Here is a 21,197-nt window from a genome sequence, read left to right on the forward strand (position 1 = left end):
CACAACAGCAGAATCCACTGCAGATCCATCCATGTCCACAAGTGCAGCCACATGGACAACTGCAACACCTTCAATGACATCTACAGGTATAGAAGGATCTACAGTAGGGCCAGTAATGTCTACTGGTACAGTAAAAAGTACAATTTCAACAATGACAGTATCATCTACACGTCCTGAAACAAGCACAGAAAAACAAAAAATTGCAACAACTTCAATAACATCTGCAGATATTGAAGTAACAAGTACAAGAACCGCTGCAACATGTTCAAGTTCTGGAACAAGTAAAGTGGTAACATCTCCTGTTATAAAAACATCCATAGGTGGTCCAACATCATTTACTACTGAAGAGTCTACAACAAGTCCACCAATGTCTACAACTACAGTACTAACAGGAACCGTTCTAGTAACAACTGCAATAGCAATGTCTGGCATAGGAACAACTACAGGAGCAGCAACAGATGCACTAACCATATCTGCAGATCATCCAATATTATCTACAATAGCACAATCTACTGCCAGCCCTGAAACATCTCCAGTAAAGACATCTGCAACAAGTTCATTAATATCATCAGGTTTGATAACCTCCACAATAAAAGAATCTACTGCTGGTCCATCCATGTCCACAAGTACAGCCACAAGGACAACTGCAATAAGATCTACAGGAGGAACTACAGCAGGACCAATAATATCTACAAGCAGAGTAACAAGTACAGGTCCAACAACTGCAGTAACATCTATAGGTCGTAGAACAGCTGAAGTGGTAACCCCAGATGGCACAGAAAAGCCTACTACAGATCATCCAATGTCTGAAAGTACACCATTATCAAGAACCGTTTCAGCAACAAGTGCAATAACATCTTCTGGTGTAGGAACAACTATAAAAGCAGCAGCAGATGCACTAATGACATTTATAAATCATCCAACCTCATCTACTATAACAAAATCTACTGCTCCTCCAGAAACATCTCCAGTAAAGACAACTGCAAAACGTTCAATGACATCTTTTGGTTTGACAACTTCCACATCAGCAAAATCCACTGCAGATCCATCCATGTCCACAAGTGCAGCCACATGGACAACTGCAATACCTTCAATAACATCTACAAGTATAGAAGCATCTACAGCAAGATCAGTAACGTCTATAGGTACAGAAATAAGTAAAAGACTAACAAGCCCTGTAATAGCTACAAGTCCTAGAACAACTGAAGACGTAACAACACATGTGGTAACAACATCCACAGATGGAGCAAAATCATCTACAATAGCAGAATCTACTGCAGCTCCACCATTGTCTACAACTACTCCAATATCAAGAACAATTTCAGAAACAACGGCAATAACATCATCTGTTGTAGGGCCAACTAGAGGAACAATAGCAGATGCACTTACATCCACAGATGGTGCAACATCATCTACAATAGCAGAATCTACTGTCAATTCAAAAACATTCCCAGTAAAAGTATTAAAGGCAACTGCAACAAGTTCATTAATATCATTAGGTTTTACAACCTCCACAATATCAGAATCTACTGAAGGTCAATCCATGTCCATAAGTACATCAGCAATTACAACCCCAATAACTGCAGTAACATCTACAGGCCCTGAAACAACTGAAGTAGTAACCACAGACGGTTCAACATCATCTCCTACAGGAAAGTCTACTGCAGCTCCACCAGTGTCAACAACTACACCAATATTAAAAACAGTTCAAGAAACAAGTGCAATAACATCTTCTGTTGTGAAAGCAACTACAAGAACATCTACAGGTCCTGCAACAAGTGAAGTAGCAACAACACATGTGGTAACAAAAGCCACAGATGGTACATCATCATCTGCTACAGAAGAGTCTACTACTGCTCCACTAGTGTCTACAACTACAGTAATATCAAGAATGGTTCCAGCAACAAGTGTAATAACATCTTCTGGTGTAGGAACATCTACAGGAACAGCAAAAGATGCAGTAACAACATCCATAGATGGTACAACATCATATACAGGTTCAGAATCTACCTCCCATCCAGAAACATCTCCAGTAACAAAAGTAAAAACAACTGCAGCAAATACATTAACATCATATGATTTAAAAACCTCCACAATAGAAGAATCTACTTCAGGTCCATCCATGTCCACAGGTACAAATCCAACAACTGCAGTAATATCTACAAGTCGTGGAACAACTGAAGTAGTAGCAACGCATGTGCCAACAACGTCCACAGATGGTACAATATTATCTCCTACTGTACTTCCATCCATGTACACAATTACAGCCACAGGGGAAACTGCAATAATATCTAGAGCTGTAGAAGGATCTACAGCAAGACCACTAATGTCTACAGGTACAGTAACAAGTCCAACAACTGAAGTAACATCTACAGGTTCTAGAATAACTGAATTGGTAACCACAGATGGTACAACATTATTTCCTACAGAAGAGTCTACTACAGCTCCAACTGTGCCTACAACTAAACGAATACCAAGAACAGTTGCAGCAACAAATACAATAACATCTTCTGGTGTAAGAACAACTACAGAAAAAGCAATAGATGCACTGACGACTTCCATAGTTAGTTCAACTTCATCTGCAGTAGCAGAATCTACCGCCCATCCTGAAACATCTTCAGTAACAGCAGTAAATACAACTGTAACAAGTTCATTAACATCTTCTGATTTAACAACTTCCAAAACAGCAGAATCTACTGCAGGTCCATCCATGTCCTCAACTACAGCCATAGGGACAACTACAACATCTGCAGTAATATCTACAGGTACAATAAAAAGCACAAGTGCAACACCTGCAGAAACACCTACAGGTTCTGAAACAAGTGAAGTAGTAAAAACACAAGTGCTAACAACATCTACAGATGGTACATCATCATCTACTAAAGAAGAGACTACTACACCAGTGTCTACAACTATACCAATATCAAGAAAAGTTCCAGCAACAAGTTCAATAACATATTCTAGTATAGGAACTACTACAGGAAAAGCAACAGATGCTCTAACAACATCGATGGATGGTAGAATATCATCTACAATAGTGGAATCTACGGCTCGACCAGAAACATCTCCAGTAACAGCAGTAAAAACAACTGCAAGTTTACTACCATCATCAGGTTTGACAATCTCCACAATAGAATCTACTGCAGGTCCATCCACGTCCACAACTACAGCTACAGGTTCAACTGCATTAACAGCTACAGGAATAGAAGAATCTACAGCAGGACCAGTAATGTCTACAGGTACAGTAACAAGTACAAGCTCAATAATGACAGTAACAGCTACAGGTCCTGGAATAAGTACAGAAAAACAAACAATTGCAACAACTTCAATAACATCTTTAGATATTGGAGCATCTACCGTAAAAGAAAATTATGCACTATTGACCTCCACAGATGGCACAACTATATCTACAACAGCAACATCTACTGCGGATTCAAGTATAATTCATACATCAGCAACATTTAAAATTGCAGAATGTACAGGTACTGGAACAACTGAAGCAGTAACCACAGATGGCACAAAATTATTAACTACAGAAGAGTCTACTACACCTCCATCAATGTCTACAACTACACCAATACCAAAAACAGTTCCATCATCAAATGCAATAACGTCTTCTGGTGTAGGAACAAGTACAGGAGCAGCAACAGATGTACTAACGACATCTATAAAGCATCCAACTTCTTCTACTATTGCAAAATCCACTGTCCATCCAGAAACATCCCCAGTAAATACAACAGCAACATCTTCCATAATATCATCAGGTTTGACAACTTCCTTAATAGCAGAATCTACTGCAGGTCCATCCATGTTCACAAGTACAACCAGAAGGACAACTCCAACATCTACAGGTATAGCGGGATCTACAGCAGGACCAGGCATATCAACAGGTACAGCAATAAGTAGAAGACTAACAACCTCAATAACATCTACAATTAGTGTAACAAGTGAAAATGCAACATCATATGCGGCAATGACATTCACAGATGGCACAACATCATTTACTACAAAAGAGTCTACCACAGCTCCACCAGTGTCTACAACTAATCCAATATCAGGAGCGGTTTCAACATCAAGTGCATCAACATCATCTGGTGTAGGTTCAACTACAGAAATAGCAAAAGATACATTTACAACAACCACAAATGGTGCAACATCATCTACAATTTCAAAATCTACTTCCAGTCCAGAAACATCTCCAGTAACAGCAATAAAGCCATCTGCAGCAAGTTCATTAATATCTTTAGGTCTGACAACCTCCCCAATAGCAAAAATGACTGCAGGTCCATCCATGTCTACAAGTATAAATCCAACAACTCTAGTAGCATCTACACATCCTGAAACAACTGAAGTAATAATCACAGATGGTACAACATCATCAACCATAGACGAGTTAACTTCATTTTCAACAGTGTCTACAACTGCACCGATATCAAGAACAGTTCCAGCAATAAAATCTTCCGGTATAGGAACAACTACAGGAGCAGCAACAGATGCACTAATGACATCTATAAATTATCCAACTGCACCTACAATAGTAACATCTACTGCCCATCCAGAAACCTCTCCAGTAAAGACAACAGCAACAGGTTCAATAATATCTTCAGGTCTGACAACCTCCACAATTGCAGAATCTACTCCAGGTCCATCCATGTCAACCAGTACAATCACAAGGACAACTGCAACACCAGCAGTAACATCTACAAGTTTCCAAAGATCTACAGCAGGATCACTAATATCTACAAGTACAGTAACAAGTACAAGTCCAACACCAGCAGTAACATCTACAGGTACAGATGTATCTACAATAGCAGAAAATGTTGCACTCACAACTTCCACAGATGGTACAGCTCTATCTACAGTGGCTGCATCTACTGTGGGTCATTCAATATCTACCATGACTGCAAGAAAAACAACTATAAAAAGTACAATTGATAGTTCAACAACATCCAAAAAGGCAGTATCTACTGCGAGTCCATCAGTGTACACAAGTACAACAACAATGACAACTACTGGAAGAACGTCTTCAAGTATAGGAATAAATCAAGTAACAACAGAAGATGCACCAACGACATCCGTGAATGAAGAAACAACATCCGCTATAACAACATCTATAGCGGATCCATCAATGTCTACAGCAACAAGTCCAGCTGCAATAACATCTACTGGTTTAGTAACAGGTCAAATGACAGCAAGAGACGCAACATCGTCTACCATAGAAGAAGCTACTGGAGGTTCATCAATGTCTGCAGTGCCAACAACACTCACAACTACAATAACATCTGCACTAACAACATCCATGGATGGAGCAACATCATCTACAAAAGAAGGATCTACAGCTGAACCAGTAATGTCTACCGGTCCTTTAACAACCACAAGATCAACAACTGCAGTAACATCAAAACGTCCTGGTACAAGTGAAGTAATAACTAGACATGAGCTAACAACATCCACATATGGTACAACATCATCTCCTACAGAAGAGTCTACTGCAGCTCCACCAGCTTCATCAATGCCTACAAATACTCCAATATCACAAACAGTTCCAGGAAGAAGTGCAATAACATCTTCTGTTATTGGAACAGCTAAAGGAGCAGCAACAGAGGCACTAACGACATCTAGAGATCATACAGGCTCATCTACAATAGCAGAATCTACTGCAAGTCCAGAAACATCTCCAGAATCTATTGCAGGTCCATCCATGTCCACAAGTACAGCAACACGATCAAGTGCAACAACTGCAGGAACAATTATAAGTATAGAAGTATTTACAGCAGGACCCGTAATGTCTACAAGCACAGTAACAAGTACAAGTCCAACAACTGCTGTAACATCTTTAAGTCCTAGAACAATTGGAGAAGAAACTACAGTTTCAACATCATCTACTACACAAGAGTCTGCTTCAGTTTCACCAGTGTCTACAGCTACACCAATATCAAGAGCAGTTCCAGAAACAAGTGCAATAGCATTTTTTGGTGTAGGAACAACTACAGGAGTAGAAACAGGTGCACTAACGACATCTATAAATCATCCAACCTCATCTAATATAGCAAAATCTACTGCAAGTCCTGAACCATCACAAGTAAAGACAACTGCAACAATTTCACTAACATCTTCGGGTCTGACAACCTTCACAATACCAGAATCTACTATATGTCCATCCATATCAATAAGTACAGCCTCAGGAACAACTGCAACAGCTGCAATAACATATAAAGAAGAATCTACAGCAGGATCACCAATGTCTACAGGAACAGTAACAAGTACAGGTCCAACATCTGTAGTAACATCTACGGGTCTTGGGATGACTGAAGTAGTAACAACACATGTGCTAACAACATCCACAGATGATACAACTCCATCTACTACAGAAGGGTCTACTACAGCTCCACCAGTGTCTACAACTACATCAATATCAAGAATGGTTCCAGCTGTAACAACTGAAATAACATCTTCTAGTGTAGAAACAGCTACAAGTAAAGCAAAAGATACATTAACAGCATCTATAGATGGTGCAACATCATTTACAATAGCAGAGCTTACTGCCCATCCAGAAACATCTCCAGTAAAGACAATTACAACAAGTTCATTAATATCGTCAAGATTTACAACCACCACAACAGCAGAATCAATTGCAGGTCCATCCACGTCCACAAGAACAACTGCAATAACATCTGCAGGCATAGAAAGATCTACAGTAGGACCACTAATGTCTGCAAGCACAGCATCAAGTACAAGTCCAATAACTGAAGTAACATCCACAGGTCCTGAAACAAGTGAAGAAACAACAGATGGTTCAATCTCATTTCCTACAGAAAAGTCTATTACAATAGTTTCAGCAACAAGTGCAATAACATCTTCTGGTGTAGGACCAACTACAGAAGCACCAGCAGAGGCACTAACAACATCCATAGATCATCAAATATCATCTCCAATAACAGAATCTACTGCAAGTCCTGAAACCTTTCCAGATAAGACAACTGCAACAATTTCATTAATATATTCTGGTTTAACAACTTCCACAATAGCAGAATCTACTGCAGGTCTATCAATGTCCACAACCACAGGGACAATTGCAACATCTACAGGTAGAAAAAAATCTACAGCAGATCCAGTAATGTCTACAGATACAGCAATAAGTGCAAGTCTAGCAAGTGCTATAACATCTGCAGGACTTGGAGCAAAAGAAGAAGTAACAGCACAAGTGCAAACAACATCCACAGATGGTATATCATCTACTACAGAAGAGTCAACTACAACTCCATCAGTGTCTACAATCACACCAATATCAACAACAGTTGCACCTGTAACAAGTGCAGCAAAAGATGCACTAACCACAACCAAACATGGAACAACATCACCAATAATAGAAAAATCACCTACAGGTCCACTAATGTCTACATCATCAACAACAAGGACAACGTTATCTCAAATGACATCTACAGATATAGATGTGGTAGCAACATCTAGAGATAGTGCAACGTTATCTATAAAAGAAGGATGGACAACAAGACCTCCAATGTCTACAAATGTTGTAACAAGAACTGTCCCAACAACTGCAGCAACATCTACAAGTCCTAGGACAACTGAAGTAATCACAAAACATACACTAACAACATCCAAATATGGTACAACATCATCTCCTACAAAAGAGTCTACTACAGCTCCACTGATGTCTACAATTACACCAATATCAAGAATGGTACCAGCTGTAATAAGTGCAACAACTTTTAGTGTACCAGCAAAGGATGCACTAACAACATCCATGGATGGTACAATGCTTACTACAGAAAAATCTAGTACAGCTCCACCATTGTCTACAATGACACCCAAACCAAGATCAGATTCTGCAACAATTGCAATAACATCTTCTGGTGTAGAAACTTCTACAGGAGCAGCAGAAGAGGGACTAGCAACATCCAGAGATGGTCCAAAATCATCTATTGCAGAACGATCTACTGCAGGATTGCCAATGTCTGCAAGGACCACTGAAACAACTGCAATAACATTTACAGGTCTAAAGAGTAGTCAGGTATCTGGAAAAGATGCACTAACAACATCCATAGATGGTGCACCATCATCTACGCCAGGGCCTCTAATATCTACAAGGACAGCAACGAGAACAACTGGTACATTTACTACCAATACGCCAGTAATAACAGAAGACATGGAAACATCTGCTCACATTTTACCAACGGAAAGTCTTTATGTAATCTCTAGAATGAAAACTGAGGATGTTACAGCTAGAGAGCCATCTACAGAACGCATATCAACCTCAACAAGTTCTACTGTACAAAGCAGATCCTCCCATATACCAACAACTGTTTCTGTAGAATTGTCTCCATTGACAACTACTGTCAAAATCCAGCCCAAGCATACAACTGCTGAAAAACAACTGGAAACAACACAAGTTGTGACTTTTCCATCTGTAATGTCTACTACTTTGCTGAAAACAACTAGAAAAACAACTGAAGCCATGAAAACAACTATGGACAATGCAATATCACGTGCAACGTCATCTACAAAACCTTTACCAACAGTTACGAAAGCCTTGAAAATAATATCTACAGAGGCATTAACAGTTGGAACTCAATGGAAAGAGACTTCTTTTGGAGTAACAGCTAAGCAAGTCTCAACCTTACCGGAAGTTATGACGCCATCAGGAAAAGTTACAACCGCGGTCACTACACCAACTCCAATACCTACAGACCTTGGAAAAGGAAGTGGAACCCCAAAAAGTGAACACCCAAGATTTACAACACCAACACCCAAAACAAAAGGTACATTTTGTTTCTCATATTCATTCAACTACATTTTTTTGTGCATTATTGATATATAAATCATTTTTTTATCTTATACAGATATTGACTTAGGACGTCTGGAAGGTATACAGGTAATAATCCATCAAAGTATATGTGTTATTGATAGCAATTAAAGATGAGAAAATCAATTCTAAAATAATCACATCCATTTAGAATTTCCCAAAATTTAGAGATTCTAGCAAATTCATTTTGGAGGGAATCGGTGTGTGCGAATCCAGCTAAATGGCAGCCAGTCGGAAACCATTTTGCTTGATATAATTGGTCTGAAATTGGTTAAAGCACAATGAAATATCAAATTCATCTCACCCTTCACTTATTCCTGCCACCAGTCCATCCCCAGATTTTCTCTCACTCCATAAGGTATCAGCTTCAGCTCCGATCTTCTCTTCACTCTTTGACTGTTCTACTGGCTTCTGACTCTATGAATGTCAAGGTATAGTATGGAAATTTGGCCGCGAAATTTAGTTTACATTGAATGTATGTTAGACTGGATCTATCCTAAAAAAAACCCTCTATGCCGGCATACTTTAAGGCAATGTGCACACAAAGTCTTTTTGCTGAGTTTTCAGAGCAGAAATAGATCAAAGACTAGTTTTTTTTAGGAGTTTTGAGATTTGAAGGATTTTGAGAGTTTATGCTCAGTTTCTGCTCCAAAGACTCAGCAAAAAAACTCTGTGTGAACACACCTCAAGGACATGTACACACAATGAGTTTTTCCAAGCGAAGCCGCTTTAGGAACCTTACTAAAATTTGGAGGTCAGTTTTTCTGATACAGATTTTCAAATCCTCTGCTTCGTTTCCAACATTCGTATAGTGGAATCTTTGTAGCTGCTTGCAGCCATCATTAGGGGAAGCATAAAAGTTTATGGCATACAGAATTGTTATTGAGTCCTATGCAGGAGATTTGGAGATATTAGATAACTGTGCCGATTGTTATAGAAATAATGTGAGAAGACAATCAGTACAAACCTTTGTACTTAGATTTAAAAAAAAAAAAAGCGTATTCTGATGAGAAGTAGTGCATTCCAGTCACAAGCCATGATTATTTTATTAATGTTCTAACTTTCGTTTTTATTTTATAGGGAGAAATCTTTACCAAATTTTTAGGTAAGAATATTTTATGGCATGTACACTATGATCACATTACCAAAGGTGATAACTGACTCCAGAGTCCTTGCTACATTTATATGACTGGTTCACTTACACAATGTAAATACAGCGCTAATCATCGGGATCCAATTGCTGGATTCCCTTCCAATCATGAAAATTAGACTCCGAAATGGCCCATTTGAATATATCTGGTTGCTCGTGGTCACCCATGTCCCATTCCTTGTCTTCATGACAAAGTGACATTTCAACTCACCATTCTTGGAAATGATAATCGGATTGCCATCAAGTTATCACTTATCCCGTAGATGAAACTGATCCTTCAAAACCTTTTTTCAACTTTTAGCCACCGAGGCCTTCTCTTATCCAAAGAATGAGATGGTCACAATATCGGAGTAGATTCAGTTGTACATGTATAGTATTTCTCCATTAAAAAGAGGATCTTATGGATCCCACAAATGGACACGTGATAAAAATGTATAAGTGGAAAACTTCTTAAAGGGAATCTGTCAGTAGGATCAATCCTCCTAAGTCATCTATACGAACATATATGTCATAGAAAGTTGAATACAATGATACCTTGATATCTGTGATTCAATGTCTTATTCCAGGGAAATCCATGTTGTTCTTAATATGTAAATGAACTGTTAAGATCTATTGGCCGGTCATAAATGTCCATTAGAATCTGGCTTCTGTGCTTCTTTTAAATGAAAGGAGACATTACCAGTGTGATAAATGTAGAATAGGAGAGCAGACTGTCAGTCATTACATGTCTCACACTGGTAATGCCTCCTCTCATTTAAAATAAACTCTGGATGCAGATTCTCGGGGAGATCTATGTCCAGCCCATAGATCTTAACAGCTCATTTACATATTAATAAAAATGTGGATTTGTCTACAACAAGACATATGATCACAGATATCAAGGTATCATTTTATTCAGCTTTCTGTGACCTATATGCCTATATAGATGACTTAGGAGAGTTGATCCTACTGACAGATTCTTTATAAGGTCTAGCTAACCTATATTCACTGTATCTTCATTTTTTTCAATCTTTCAAATATCTGTGACCAACAAGCATTCACAACAATGTCTGCAAAGAGTAAAAAAGAGATAACTGCTACAGATGACGTGAAAATATCAACGGGAAAAAGAGAAGTGGAAACACAAAGCTCTGGAACATCTACAACAGTTGAAGCACAAGGAAGTGCAATGTTTTCCACAACAGCAAAAGTTATTGGTCCTCCCACCATACAACAGTTGGCTACAACCGCAATATCACAAATAACTGTACCTACTACTGTATCGTCAGGTCACTCCAGCACAAGAACCGCTCCAGAAATATCAGCAAAATCCACGACCGAAAAAGCTTCCATAATATTCTCAACAACTGCAATAACTGCAAAAAGGTCACCATCTTCCATTGAAGCTACAACACTACCTACAACAAAATCAACTACTGATACAGCTGCCGATTCAGTAAATCCTACAACAATAACAACCAGAATGATGGCAGAAGGATCAACAACAACTATGGATCCTACAATATTCTCAACAGCTGGAACAAATTTAAACAGTCCATCAACGCTAATTGAGTTTACAACACGATCTATAACCCAATCCGCTATAGTTACAGCAACAGATTCTATGAAACAAACAATAACAACCAGAATAGCAAAAGAAGAAACAGCAACATCTATAAATCCTGCAATATTATCAACAGCTGGAACAACTTCAAAAATTCCCCCAACGTTAATGGGGGCCACAACTCTACCTAAAACAGGATCAGCTACAGTTAGAGTTACAGATTCAGTGGAAGCTACAACAGCTGCAAAAGAGCCAACATCTTTAGATACTACAATGCTCACAACAGCTAAAACAACTTCAAAAAGTCCACCAACATCCATTGAGGTTACTACAGTATCTACAACTAAAGCGGCTCTATTTAAAGCTACAGATTCAGTAAAACCACCAATAACTACAACCAAAACAGAGGTAGAAGGAGCAACAACATCAATAGGTCCCAAAATATTCTCAACAACTGTAGCAACTTCAAAAATTCCACTGACGTCCATTGAGGCTACAACACCACTTATAACAGGCTCACCTTTAGTTACAACTACAGATTCAATAGTAACTACAATTACATCTGAAGCAGCTACGAAACGGACAACATCAGTAACAGAGACTACAACACTCTCAACAGCTAAAATAGCTTCACAAAGTCCATCAACATCCGTTGAGGTTACAAAACCACCCACATCAAGATCAACTATAGTTACATATTCAGTAAAACCTACAAAACCTAGAACAGCAGCATCAATAAGTTCTAAAATATTGTCAGCAGCTGGAACAACTTCAACAATTCTACCAACTTCCATTGAGGCTACAACACTACAAACAACCGGACCTGCTATAGTTACAGCTACAAAGTTAGTAACAACTGCATCTAAAACAGAGGAAAAAGAGACAACAGCGTCTATGGTTAGTACAAGACAAATATTTTCAACTTCTAAAAGTCCACCAACATACATTGAAGTTACAACTCTACCCACAAAAAGATCAACTATAATTACAGCAAGAGATTCAATGGTAACTACAACAGTTGCAAAAGAGAAAACAACACATATCTATCATACAACACTCTCAACAACTAAAACAACTTCAAAAAGTCCATCCACATCTGTTGAGGATACTAAACTAACTACAACAAAAGTGTGTTTATTTACATCTGCGGATTCAGTAAAACCTACAATAACTAGAACCAAAACAGAGGCAGAAGGAGAAACAACATCAGTAGGTCCAAAAATATTCTCAACAACTGTAGCAGCATCAAAAATTCCACCAACATCCATCAAGGCTACAACACCTCATACCACAGGACTCGCAATAGTTACAACTACAAATTTAGTAACAACTTCAACTGAAACAGATACAAAAGAGACAACAACATCTATGGTTTCTACAAAACTCTCAACAGTTACAACAGCTTCAAAAAGTCCACCAAGGTCTATTGAGGCTACTACATTACCTATAACAAAAGTGGCTACAGTTACAGTTAGAGATTCAGTAAAGCCTACCATAACCACACCAAAAACAGAGGCAGAAAGAACAGCAACATCAGTAGGTCCCAAAATATTCTCAACAACTGTATCAACTTCAAATATTCCACTGACGTCCATTTTTGCTACAACACCACTTACAACAGGCTCACATATAGTTACAGCTACACATTTAGTAGTAAATATAACTACAGCTAAAGCAGATGAAAAACAGACAATGTCATCAATGGATACTACAACACTGCCAATAGCTAAAACAGCTTCAAAAAGTCCATCAAAATCCATGGAGGTTACAACAGTACCTACAACAACATCAGCAATAGTTACAGCTTCAGTAAAACCTACAGCAACCAGCACAACATCAGAAAGAACAGCAACATCTATAAATCCTACAATATTCTCACCAGCTGGAACAACTTCAAAGATTCCACTGACATCCATTGAAGCTACAACACGACTTAGAACAGGACCTGCTGTAGCTACAGCTACAAATTTAGTGACCACTGTAACTGAAACAGATGCAAAAGAGACAACAGCATCTATGGCTCCAACAAAACTCTCAACAGCTGAAATAACTTCGAAAAGTCCACCAACTTCCATTGAAGTTACAACACTACCTACAGCAAGATCAACTATAATTACAACTACAGATTCAGTAGTAACTAAAACAGCTTCTAAAGATGCAACAAAATATATGGATCCTACAACACTCTCAACAACTAAAACAACTTCAAAAAAGCCACCATTTGTTGAAGTTACTACACTACCTACAAGAAAAGAGGCTATAGATTCAGTAAAACCTTCAATAACCACAACCAAAACAGTGGCAGAAGGAACAACAACTGAATTAGGTCCCAAAATATTCTCAACAACTGTAGTAGCTTCAAATATTTCACCAACATCCACTGAGGTCGCTACAACAAGATCGGCTACAGTTACTATTTCAGATTCAGTAAAATCTACAATGATTACAGTCAGAACAGAGGCAGAAGGAACAACATCTGTAGATCCCCAAGTATTCTCAACAGCTGGAACAGCTTCAAAAAGTCCATCAATGTCCACTGAGTCTACTACACTACATACAACAGGACCTGCTATAATTACAGCTACAGTTTCAGTAAAACCTGCAACAACAGTCAGAACAATGACAGAAGGAACAACAACAATTATAAATCCTACAATATTATCAACAGCTAAAATAACTCCAAAAATTCTAGCAACATCCATTAAAGCGACAACGCTACCTACAACCAGATCAGCTGTAATAACAGCTACAGATTCAGTGGTAACTAAAGCTATATCTGGAACAGTGGCAGAAGGGACAACAACATCCATAGAACCAACAAAATTATCAACAGCTGGAAATATTTTAAAGAGTCCACATACGTCCATTGAGGTTATAACACCACATACAACAAAATCAGCTATAGTTACAGCTACAGATTCAATAAAACCTACTACTAGAACAGCGGCAGAAGGAACAGCAACATCCATAAATCCTACAATATTCTCAACAGCTAGAACAACTACAAAAATTCCACCAATATCCATTGAGGCTACAACACTTCCTACATTAGGATCGGTTGTAGTTACAGCTACAGACTCAGTAACAACTACATCTATAACTGAAAAAGCTGTAAAAGAGACCACAAGGTCTACAGTTCCTACAAAACTGTCAACAGCTAAAACAACTTCAAAAAGTCCACCAATATCAATGGAGGTTACTACACTAACTACATCGAGAGCGGCTACAGTTACGGCTGCAGATTCAATAAAACCTACAATATCCACAACCAGAAAGGAGGCAAAAGGAACAACACCATCTGTGGATCATAAATTATTCTCAACAGCTGGAACAATTACAAAAAGTCCACCAACGTCCATTGACGCTGCAACACTACTTACCACGGGACTGGCTATGGTTATATCTACAGATTCAGTAACAACTACAATGGAAACAGTTGCAAAAAAAACAGCAACATCTACAGCAGCTCTGACAAAACTCTCATCAGCTAATACAAATTCAAAAAGTCCACCAACATCCATTGAGGTTACTACGCTACCTACATCAAGAGCGGCTATAGTTACAGCTGCAGATTCAGTAAAATCTACAATATCCCCTACCAGTAAAGAAGCAAAAAAAACAACATCGTCTGTGGTTCCCAAATTATTCTCAACATCTGGAGCAACTTCAAAAAGTACACCAAAATCTATTGAGGTTACAACGCTAACTACAATAGGACCAGCTTTAGCTACGTCAAAAACCCCCAAGGAGACAATTGGACAAGTTACATCAATTACAAAGTTTACAAGATCTTTAGACACAAAAGCCAATTCAGACCATACAACTACTGGATCACATAAATTTGCAGAATCAACCAAACTTCCCACTGGGACACAAACAGAGGCTAAGCGAACAGTTAGTACTTTAGAAACCTCCACCATGGCTACAACAGTTGAACAACCATTGGAACTCACAAGTAGAGTAACTGCTAAATATATTGATCAAACAACTCCAGAAGATGTAAAAACAACCAAAATATCTAAAATGGAAACTACAATAAGCAAAACCACTACTGATAAACTTGTAACCACAACTTCTAAAACAACTTCCCTGGCAACTATAATTAAGGCATCATCTGCCTCAAATGTAAGAACTACAAGGGATGGCAGTACAGTAGTATATGGAGATATCTCATCTAGGGCAGTCACTAAGGGTTCTCCCTTACTGTCCACAACTATTTCTAAACTTACATCAACATTCTCTAAAAGTACATCTATTACTGATGCAACAGGTATAAAAGGTTCTACACTGTCTTTAGATGGGCCAACGAGAAGTAAAGTAACCTCTACCAATGTAAAAAGTGATGCTACCACTGGTTTTGGGATTGGGGGATCCAGTAAACAAACAGTTTATCCATCAACAACAGTAGTACCAAAAAGTGTAAGCACCACAACTGACCAAGTCGTAAGAAGAACAACTGTAGGAGCTCCAGTGGGGTTTAGTGAAAACCACACAACTGGAAAGTATGACACATTAATAACTAAACTAGTAACAACACCTTTTAAATCTGTCAGTGCAGAGACAGCAAAGTCAAAAGGAACAACGTTAAGGTCGACTGATACAACTTCATCAAGCAGTTTGTCTACAGGAACTTCACTGTCTGGTCCTGTGACATCAAGGACAATGACAACTTTAAAAGCTCTCATAGGGTCAACTACAAGGACATCAGATATATCAACAAAACAACAAACATCACGACCAGTCATAGCAATGTCCAAAGTAGCTTCAACAAAAGTTTCAATGGTACAAACAACGATGGAAGGAGCAGCACAATCCACTCCTTCACCATCTGCATCATCTATGAGGTCATCTACATCATCATCTACAGCTACAATATCTATGGTGGAGAAAGTACAGACATCCAAAAGTACTAAGGAACCTACAAAGAAAATGACATCCCAAGAAGCTAAACCTACAAGAGAGACAACTATAAGTATGACAACTACTAAAGCAACTACGAGAAGAGCTGTAAATGTCACTGAGGCTACAACACCTTCCATGAACAGAACTACAATACCACAAATAGTGACCAATAAGACCAAAGAAGTAACTCCAAGTGCAAAGGGACCTGAAACAGTCACAAGTAAGAATGACACAATGACAACTCCTTGTAGAAAACCAAATGTTACGACCACCGCAACGTCAATCGGCAAAACATTAGAGGCAACAAAACCGTCAGGTAAGTTCTCATTTTATCATAATTTATACAAAAAATGTTAATTTTTATTATTTAAACTTTTAAACAGTGCTTTAGCCAAAAGACACACAGAGACAGCATGCAAAAATAAATTATTATTCCATGTGAATCCTTATAACTTCAGTAGTACATGAGAGAATTGTCGTTCATGGCTGTGTGACTGGGGTCCCTGCATCTTCTATGTCTACATTTACAGCCATTTAGAGGGTGTGAAAGCAGATATTTTTAGAAGTTTAGAAGTAAAAAGTGAATGTATTAAATCCTATTCTAAAACCAGCCAAACATAATCATAGTTAACCACAAAGTTCTCCAATGGGAGGACCAAAAAAATAATAAATTATTCACATTAGAGTTAAAGGCAGTTTGAGCAACAGGACTCTCTGAAAGTGTGGAATGGGTTTTATGGGCAGCTTTTATCATCACGTAATAATGTATTGAAATGGACTGACCAGGTCATAAATAGATGACTAAGGTCCTCCAGTTGGAGAGCCACTCTAAAAGTTGGAGGGTCAAAGCTAAAGGAACATATGGAAGAGACTTGTATTATTCTCAACACTGAATTATATTTCTATTCACATGATAAGTGAGAACTTTGTGATCGGCGGGGAATCCGATTGCTTGGTCCCTCATCAATCCCAAAAATGTGGCACTGAGCTGACCCATCTGTAGCTTCTTAGGAATTTTAAGAGAGTGAATGGAGCTGTTGGGTGCATGCATGGCTGCTGCTTCATTCAACACAGGCATCTCAAATCCCTATTTTTAGGATAGGTGTTGTCCCAGTGGTCCATGTGTGGTCCCTAGCCTGTAGATACCAGTAGTTGATAACTTCATGTTGAGAGTAACCCTTTAAATCCATTGACCCGTCTAACTACTGTCAAATCTAAATTTCCAAATTTTTGTAAAATGAAACTTTTTTAGAGGATTTTTTTATGTTTGCATTTTATGACACAGTCCAGACATTGATAAAGATATTTACATTCTCTTTTGTGTATTCTAGTGATAAGTGAATCTATTGATGAACCCTTTGGACACATCATTCTTACCGGTGTGGGAGTTGCTACAGGAGCATTTTTATTTTCGGCTCTTGCTTTTGCGGTAGGTTTTGTGGACAATGTTCTTTTTAAGAAATTATAGCAAAAACTACTAATCAGCAACTGATTCACACTGCAGCTCCTCCTGATATCTAGAACATTCTTGGTGAAAGTTGATATACCTACAGTATCTAACCTACTAAACACTATCCCTTTAATCCCTTATTCCTAGGGCTCGTGCACATGACCATATTATCGGTCCAAGTCTAATCCAACAAAACATCAGATCGCACTTGGACCAATGTTAGTCTATGGGATTGTGCTGAGTCTGATTTTTTTCTTCGGACAGAGCCAGTCATGGGAAAAAAAATCACTGCATGTCCAAGTTTGATCCGAATCGGATCGCATTCGGCCATGCAAGTCAATGAGTCCATGGAAAACATCGGATTGCATTTGGATGTCATCTGAGTGCTGTCCGATTTTCACAGACTGACACAATGGAGAAGATGGAGACATTTTTTTTCTTCATCTTCACATCCAAGAGAAGCAGAGGACACCCTGATCATACTCTGATTAAACACTGATCAGAGTGTCATTTGCATAATAGACCCAATTCTCTCGGATGAGAGAAGATACTCTCATCTGTACTCAGCCTAAGGCTAGGATCAATTGACAGTATAAAAAATAGTTCAGAGTTGCCTCCGGAAAAGTTGAACCATTTTGTTCTTACTTGTCATCCGTTTTTTTACTCAGCAGCTATTAAATATGTACAAGAACATTTAAAGTTTCCTATGTTACAGAATTGCAATGTATCCATAAAAATCAGATGCTTAATAGTGTTGAGCGAGCATGCTTGACACTACTCAGTACTCGCCCGAGCCTCACGCTACTCGGGATGTTCAGCGAGCACCGAGCATTTCCGGGTTACTCGGGCGAAGCTCGAGTCTCCGCCCTGCACGTTTGGCGCTCTTAACAGAGTCAATGAACATGCAGGGATTGCCAGCCAGTCACTGTAATGCCGCAGCCATGTTGTTCCATGGGTCAAATCTCTGTAGTATCCAGTTTTGGGCCTTTGGTATCTAAAAAAAAACAGTTTGAGTGTGTCGCTCACTGTTCAGCCGCAAATCTATATTTTTAAAAAAGTCTGGTATACACCAGTAAATTAAAACTGTGGTTTTGCTGTTCCTCGGTAAAAAATCTCTATTATCCTGTTTTTCGCATTTTTTGCCTTAAAAAAAAACCCAGTAGTGTCTCCTGACTGTTCTGACACAAAAATATATCTGTTGAAAATAGTCTGTTGTAGGCCCGACAAATCCAAGTGTGGTTTTGCAGTTCCACGGGTCAAATCTCTGTATTATCCAGTTTTGGGACGTTAGTATCTAAAAAAAACAATTTGAGTGTGTCGCTGACTGTTCAGCCACAAATATATATATTTAAAATTTTATGGTATACCCCAGTAAACAATAACTGTGGTTTTGCCATTCCACGGTAAAAAAAAATCTCTATTATTCAGGTTTTGGTATTTTTTCCGTAAAGAAAAACAGTAATAGTTTCTCCCTGATTGTTCTGATTGTTTAAAAGAGTCGGGTGTAGGTCAGAGAAATAGAACTGTGGTTTTCCTCTTCCACGGTTCTAATCTACTTTTTATTACCCTTTTTCCATTGATAGTGCGAGTGTAAGCTATTTTACTTCCTTTACAATGGGAAAGGCGCGTGGCAAGGGACGTGGAAGTGGATGTTCTGGTGATGGTGCGTGCAGAGGACGGGGCCGTGGCCAAGGTGAAAATGTGCCACAACCAACAGCCACATCTTCTCGCTCCCACTTCTTGACCGAATTACTAGGGAAGCATAGAACAACAACAGTATTGCGAACTGATCAGTGTGAACAGGTTATTAATTGGATAGCGGATCATACTTCCAGTTACCTGGGCACCACAATCTCCGGTCTGTCTTCCACAAGGTCAACTCTTAGTAGCCGTGAGTCTCGACCGCATACTCCTTCTCACCTTGATGCTCCTTCCTCCCACTATGCCGAGTGTCGTCAGACAGCAACTGATCCCACACTTGGACACTCTGAAGAGCTGTTCACTGGTCCATTTCCACATTTGTGCCCCTCACCTGCTCCGCTTGAAGTGGTGGAAGAGGAGAACCCATGTAGCGATGCCCAAATATTTGAACAGCCACGGCCACAGGAAGTCGACGCTGGCAATTTGTCACAAGAGGTGGACGATGATGAGACACAATTGCCAGGAAGTGATGAGGAGCATCGTGGTGCGCAAGTGGAAGAGGAGGCAGTGGTGGATGATCTAGTAACTGACCCAACGTGGCAGGAGGACATGCAGAGTGAGGCTAGCAGCACACAGGGGGAGGGAGGCAGAGTACCCCAACAGGCAGGAAGAAGCAGTGTGGTGGCCGCAGACAGAAGGCAGGCAACCGTTCCCCGTAACACCAACATGAGGGACGTTGCAAGTACAACCGTTAGGTCTTCCAGAGTCTGGAATTTTTTTAAAGACTATGCTGATAACCCCAAAAAGGCCATTTGTACCACCTGCCATGCCAGCATCAGCAGGGGTGACAAAACTACCAGCCTGACCACCACCAGCATGATCAGGCACATGGCAGCAAAGCACCCGACTTTGTGGGGTGAACCCCAGGGTCCACGACCAGTGTCAGCGGGTGTCACCACTGCTTCTTCCGCTGTTGTGCGTGCAATAGAACCCCCTGTTGTGTGTGCAAGGCAATCCCCTGTCCATACTGCATGTAAAGATGCCCCCTCCTCTCAGTCTTCACTTGTTATGGCAGTTTCTAAAGAAACAGCATCAACGTTCATGTCCACGTCCCACCCCAGGATTCAATTGTCCATATCCCAGACCTTTGAACGAAAGCGGAAATTCGCAGCTAACGCTCCACAGGCCACGGACCTAAATTCGCACATTTCACGACTGCTTGCGTTGTAAATGCTGCCTTTTAGGCTGGTGGAGACGGAATCCTTCCGCAACCTTATGGCGGTGGCCGTCCCTCGGTACTCGGTCCCCAGCCGACACTATTTCACATGGTGTGCCATCGCCGCACTACACAAGCAAGTGGCCCAAAACATCTGCCGTGCCCTCAACAACACAGTTACTGGGAGAGTCCACCTGACAACGGACATGTGGACAAGTGCTTGTGGCCAGGGACGGTACATCTCCCTGATGGCACACTGGGTAAACATAGTGGAAGCCGGGACCCAGTCGGACCTTGGGACGGAACACATCCTCCCCACACCGAGGATTGCGGGCCCTATGTCAGTCAGAGTTGCCCCCACAGTGTACAGCTCCTGCGCATCATCCTCCTCCTCCTCATGTTCAGCCTCCATCTCAGATATCACCACATCAGTTACAAGCTGGAAGCACTGCAGTACTGCCTCCGCCAAGC

General features: G+C 39.7%; 1 protein-coding gene across 1 annotated transcript in view; it reads left to right on the top strand.

The window, feature by feature from the left end:
* The first annotated feature begins 3,265 nt into the window (after positions 1–3,265).
* LOC141155581 (uncharacterized) overlaps positions 3,266–21,197 on the top strand; it is a 118,242-nt gene continuing 100,310 nt past the window's right edge. Inside the window, exons 1-5 of the mRNA XM_073642451.1 lie at positions 3,266–8,780; positions 8,862–8,893; positions 9,905–9,929; positions 11,009–16,735; positions 17,751–17,848. Coding sequence (XP_073498552.1) covers positions 3,266–8,780; positions 8,862–8,893; positions 9,905–9,929; positions 11,009–16,735; positions 17,751–17,848 — 11,397 coding nt within the window. The remainder of the gene's footprint in view (positions 8,781–8,861; positions 8,894–9,904; positions 9,930–11,008; positions 16,736–17,750; positions 17,849–21,197) is intronic.

The sequence above is a fragment of the Phyllobates terribilis genome, unplaced genomic scaffold, assembly GCF_046119375.1.
Source record: "Phyllobates terribilis strain yellow unplaced genomic scaffold, ASM4611937v1 Scaffold_7__3_contigs__length_470593459, whole genome shotgun sequence".
Taxonomy (NCBI): Eukaryota; Metazoa; Chordata; class Amphibia; order Anura; family Dendrobatidae; genus Phyllobates; species Phyllobates terribilis.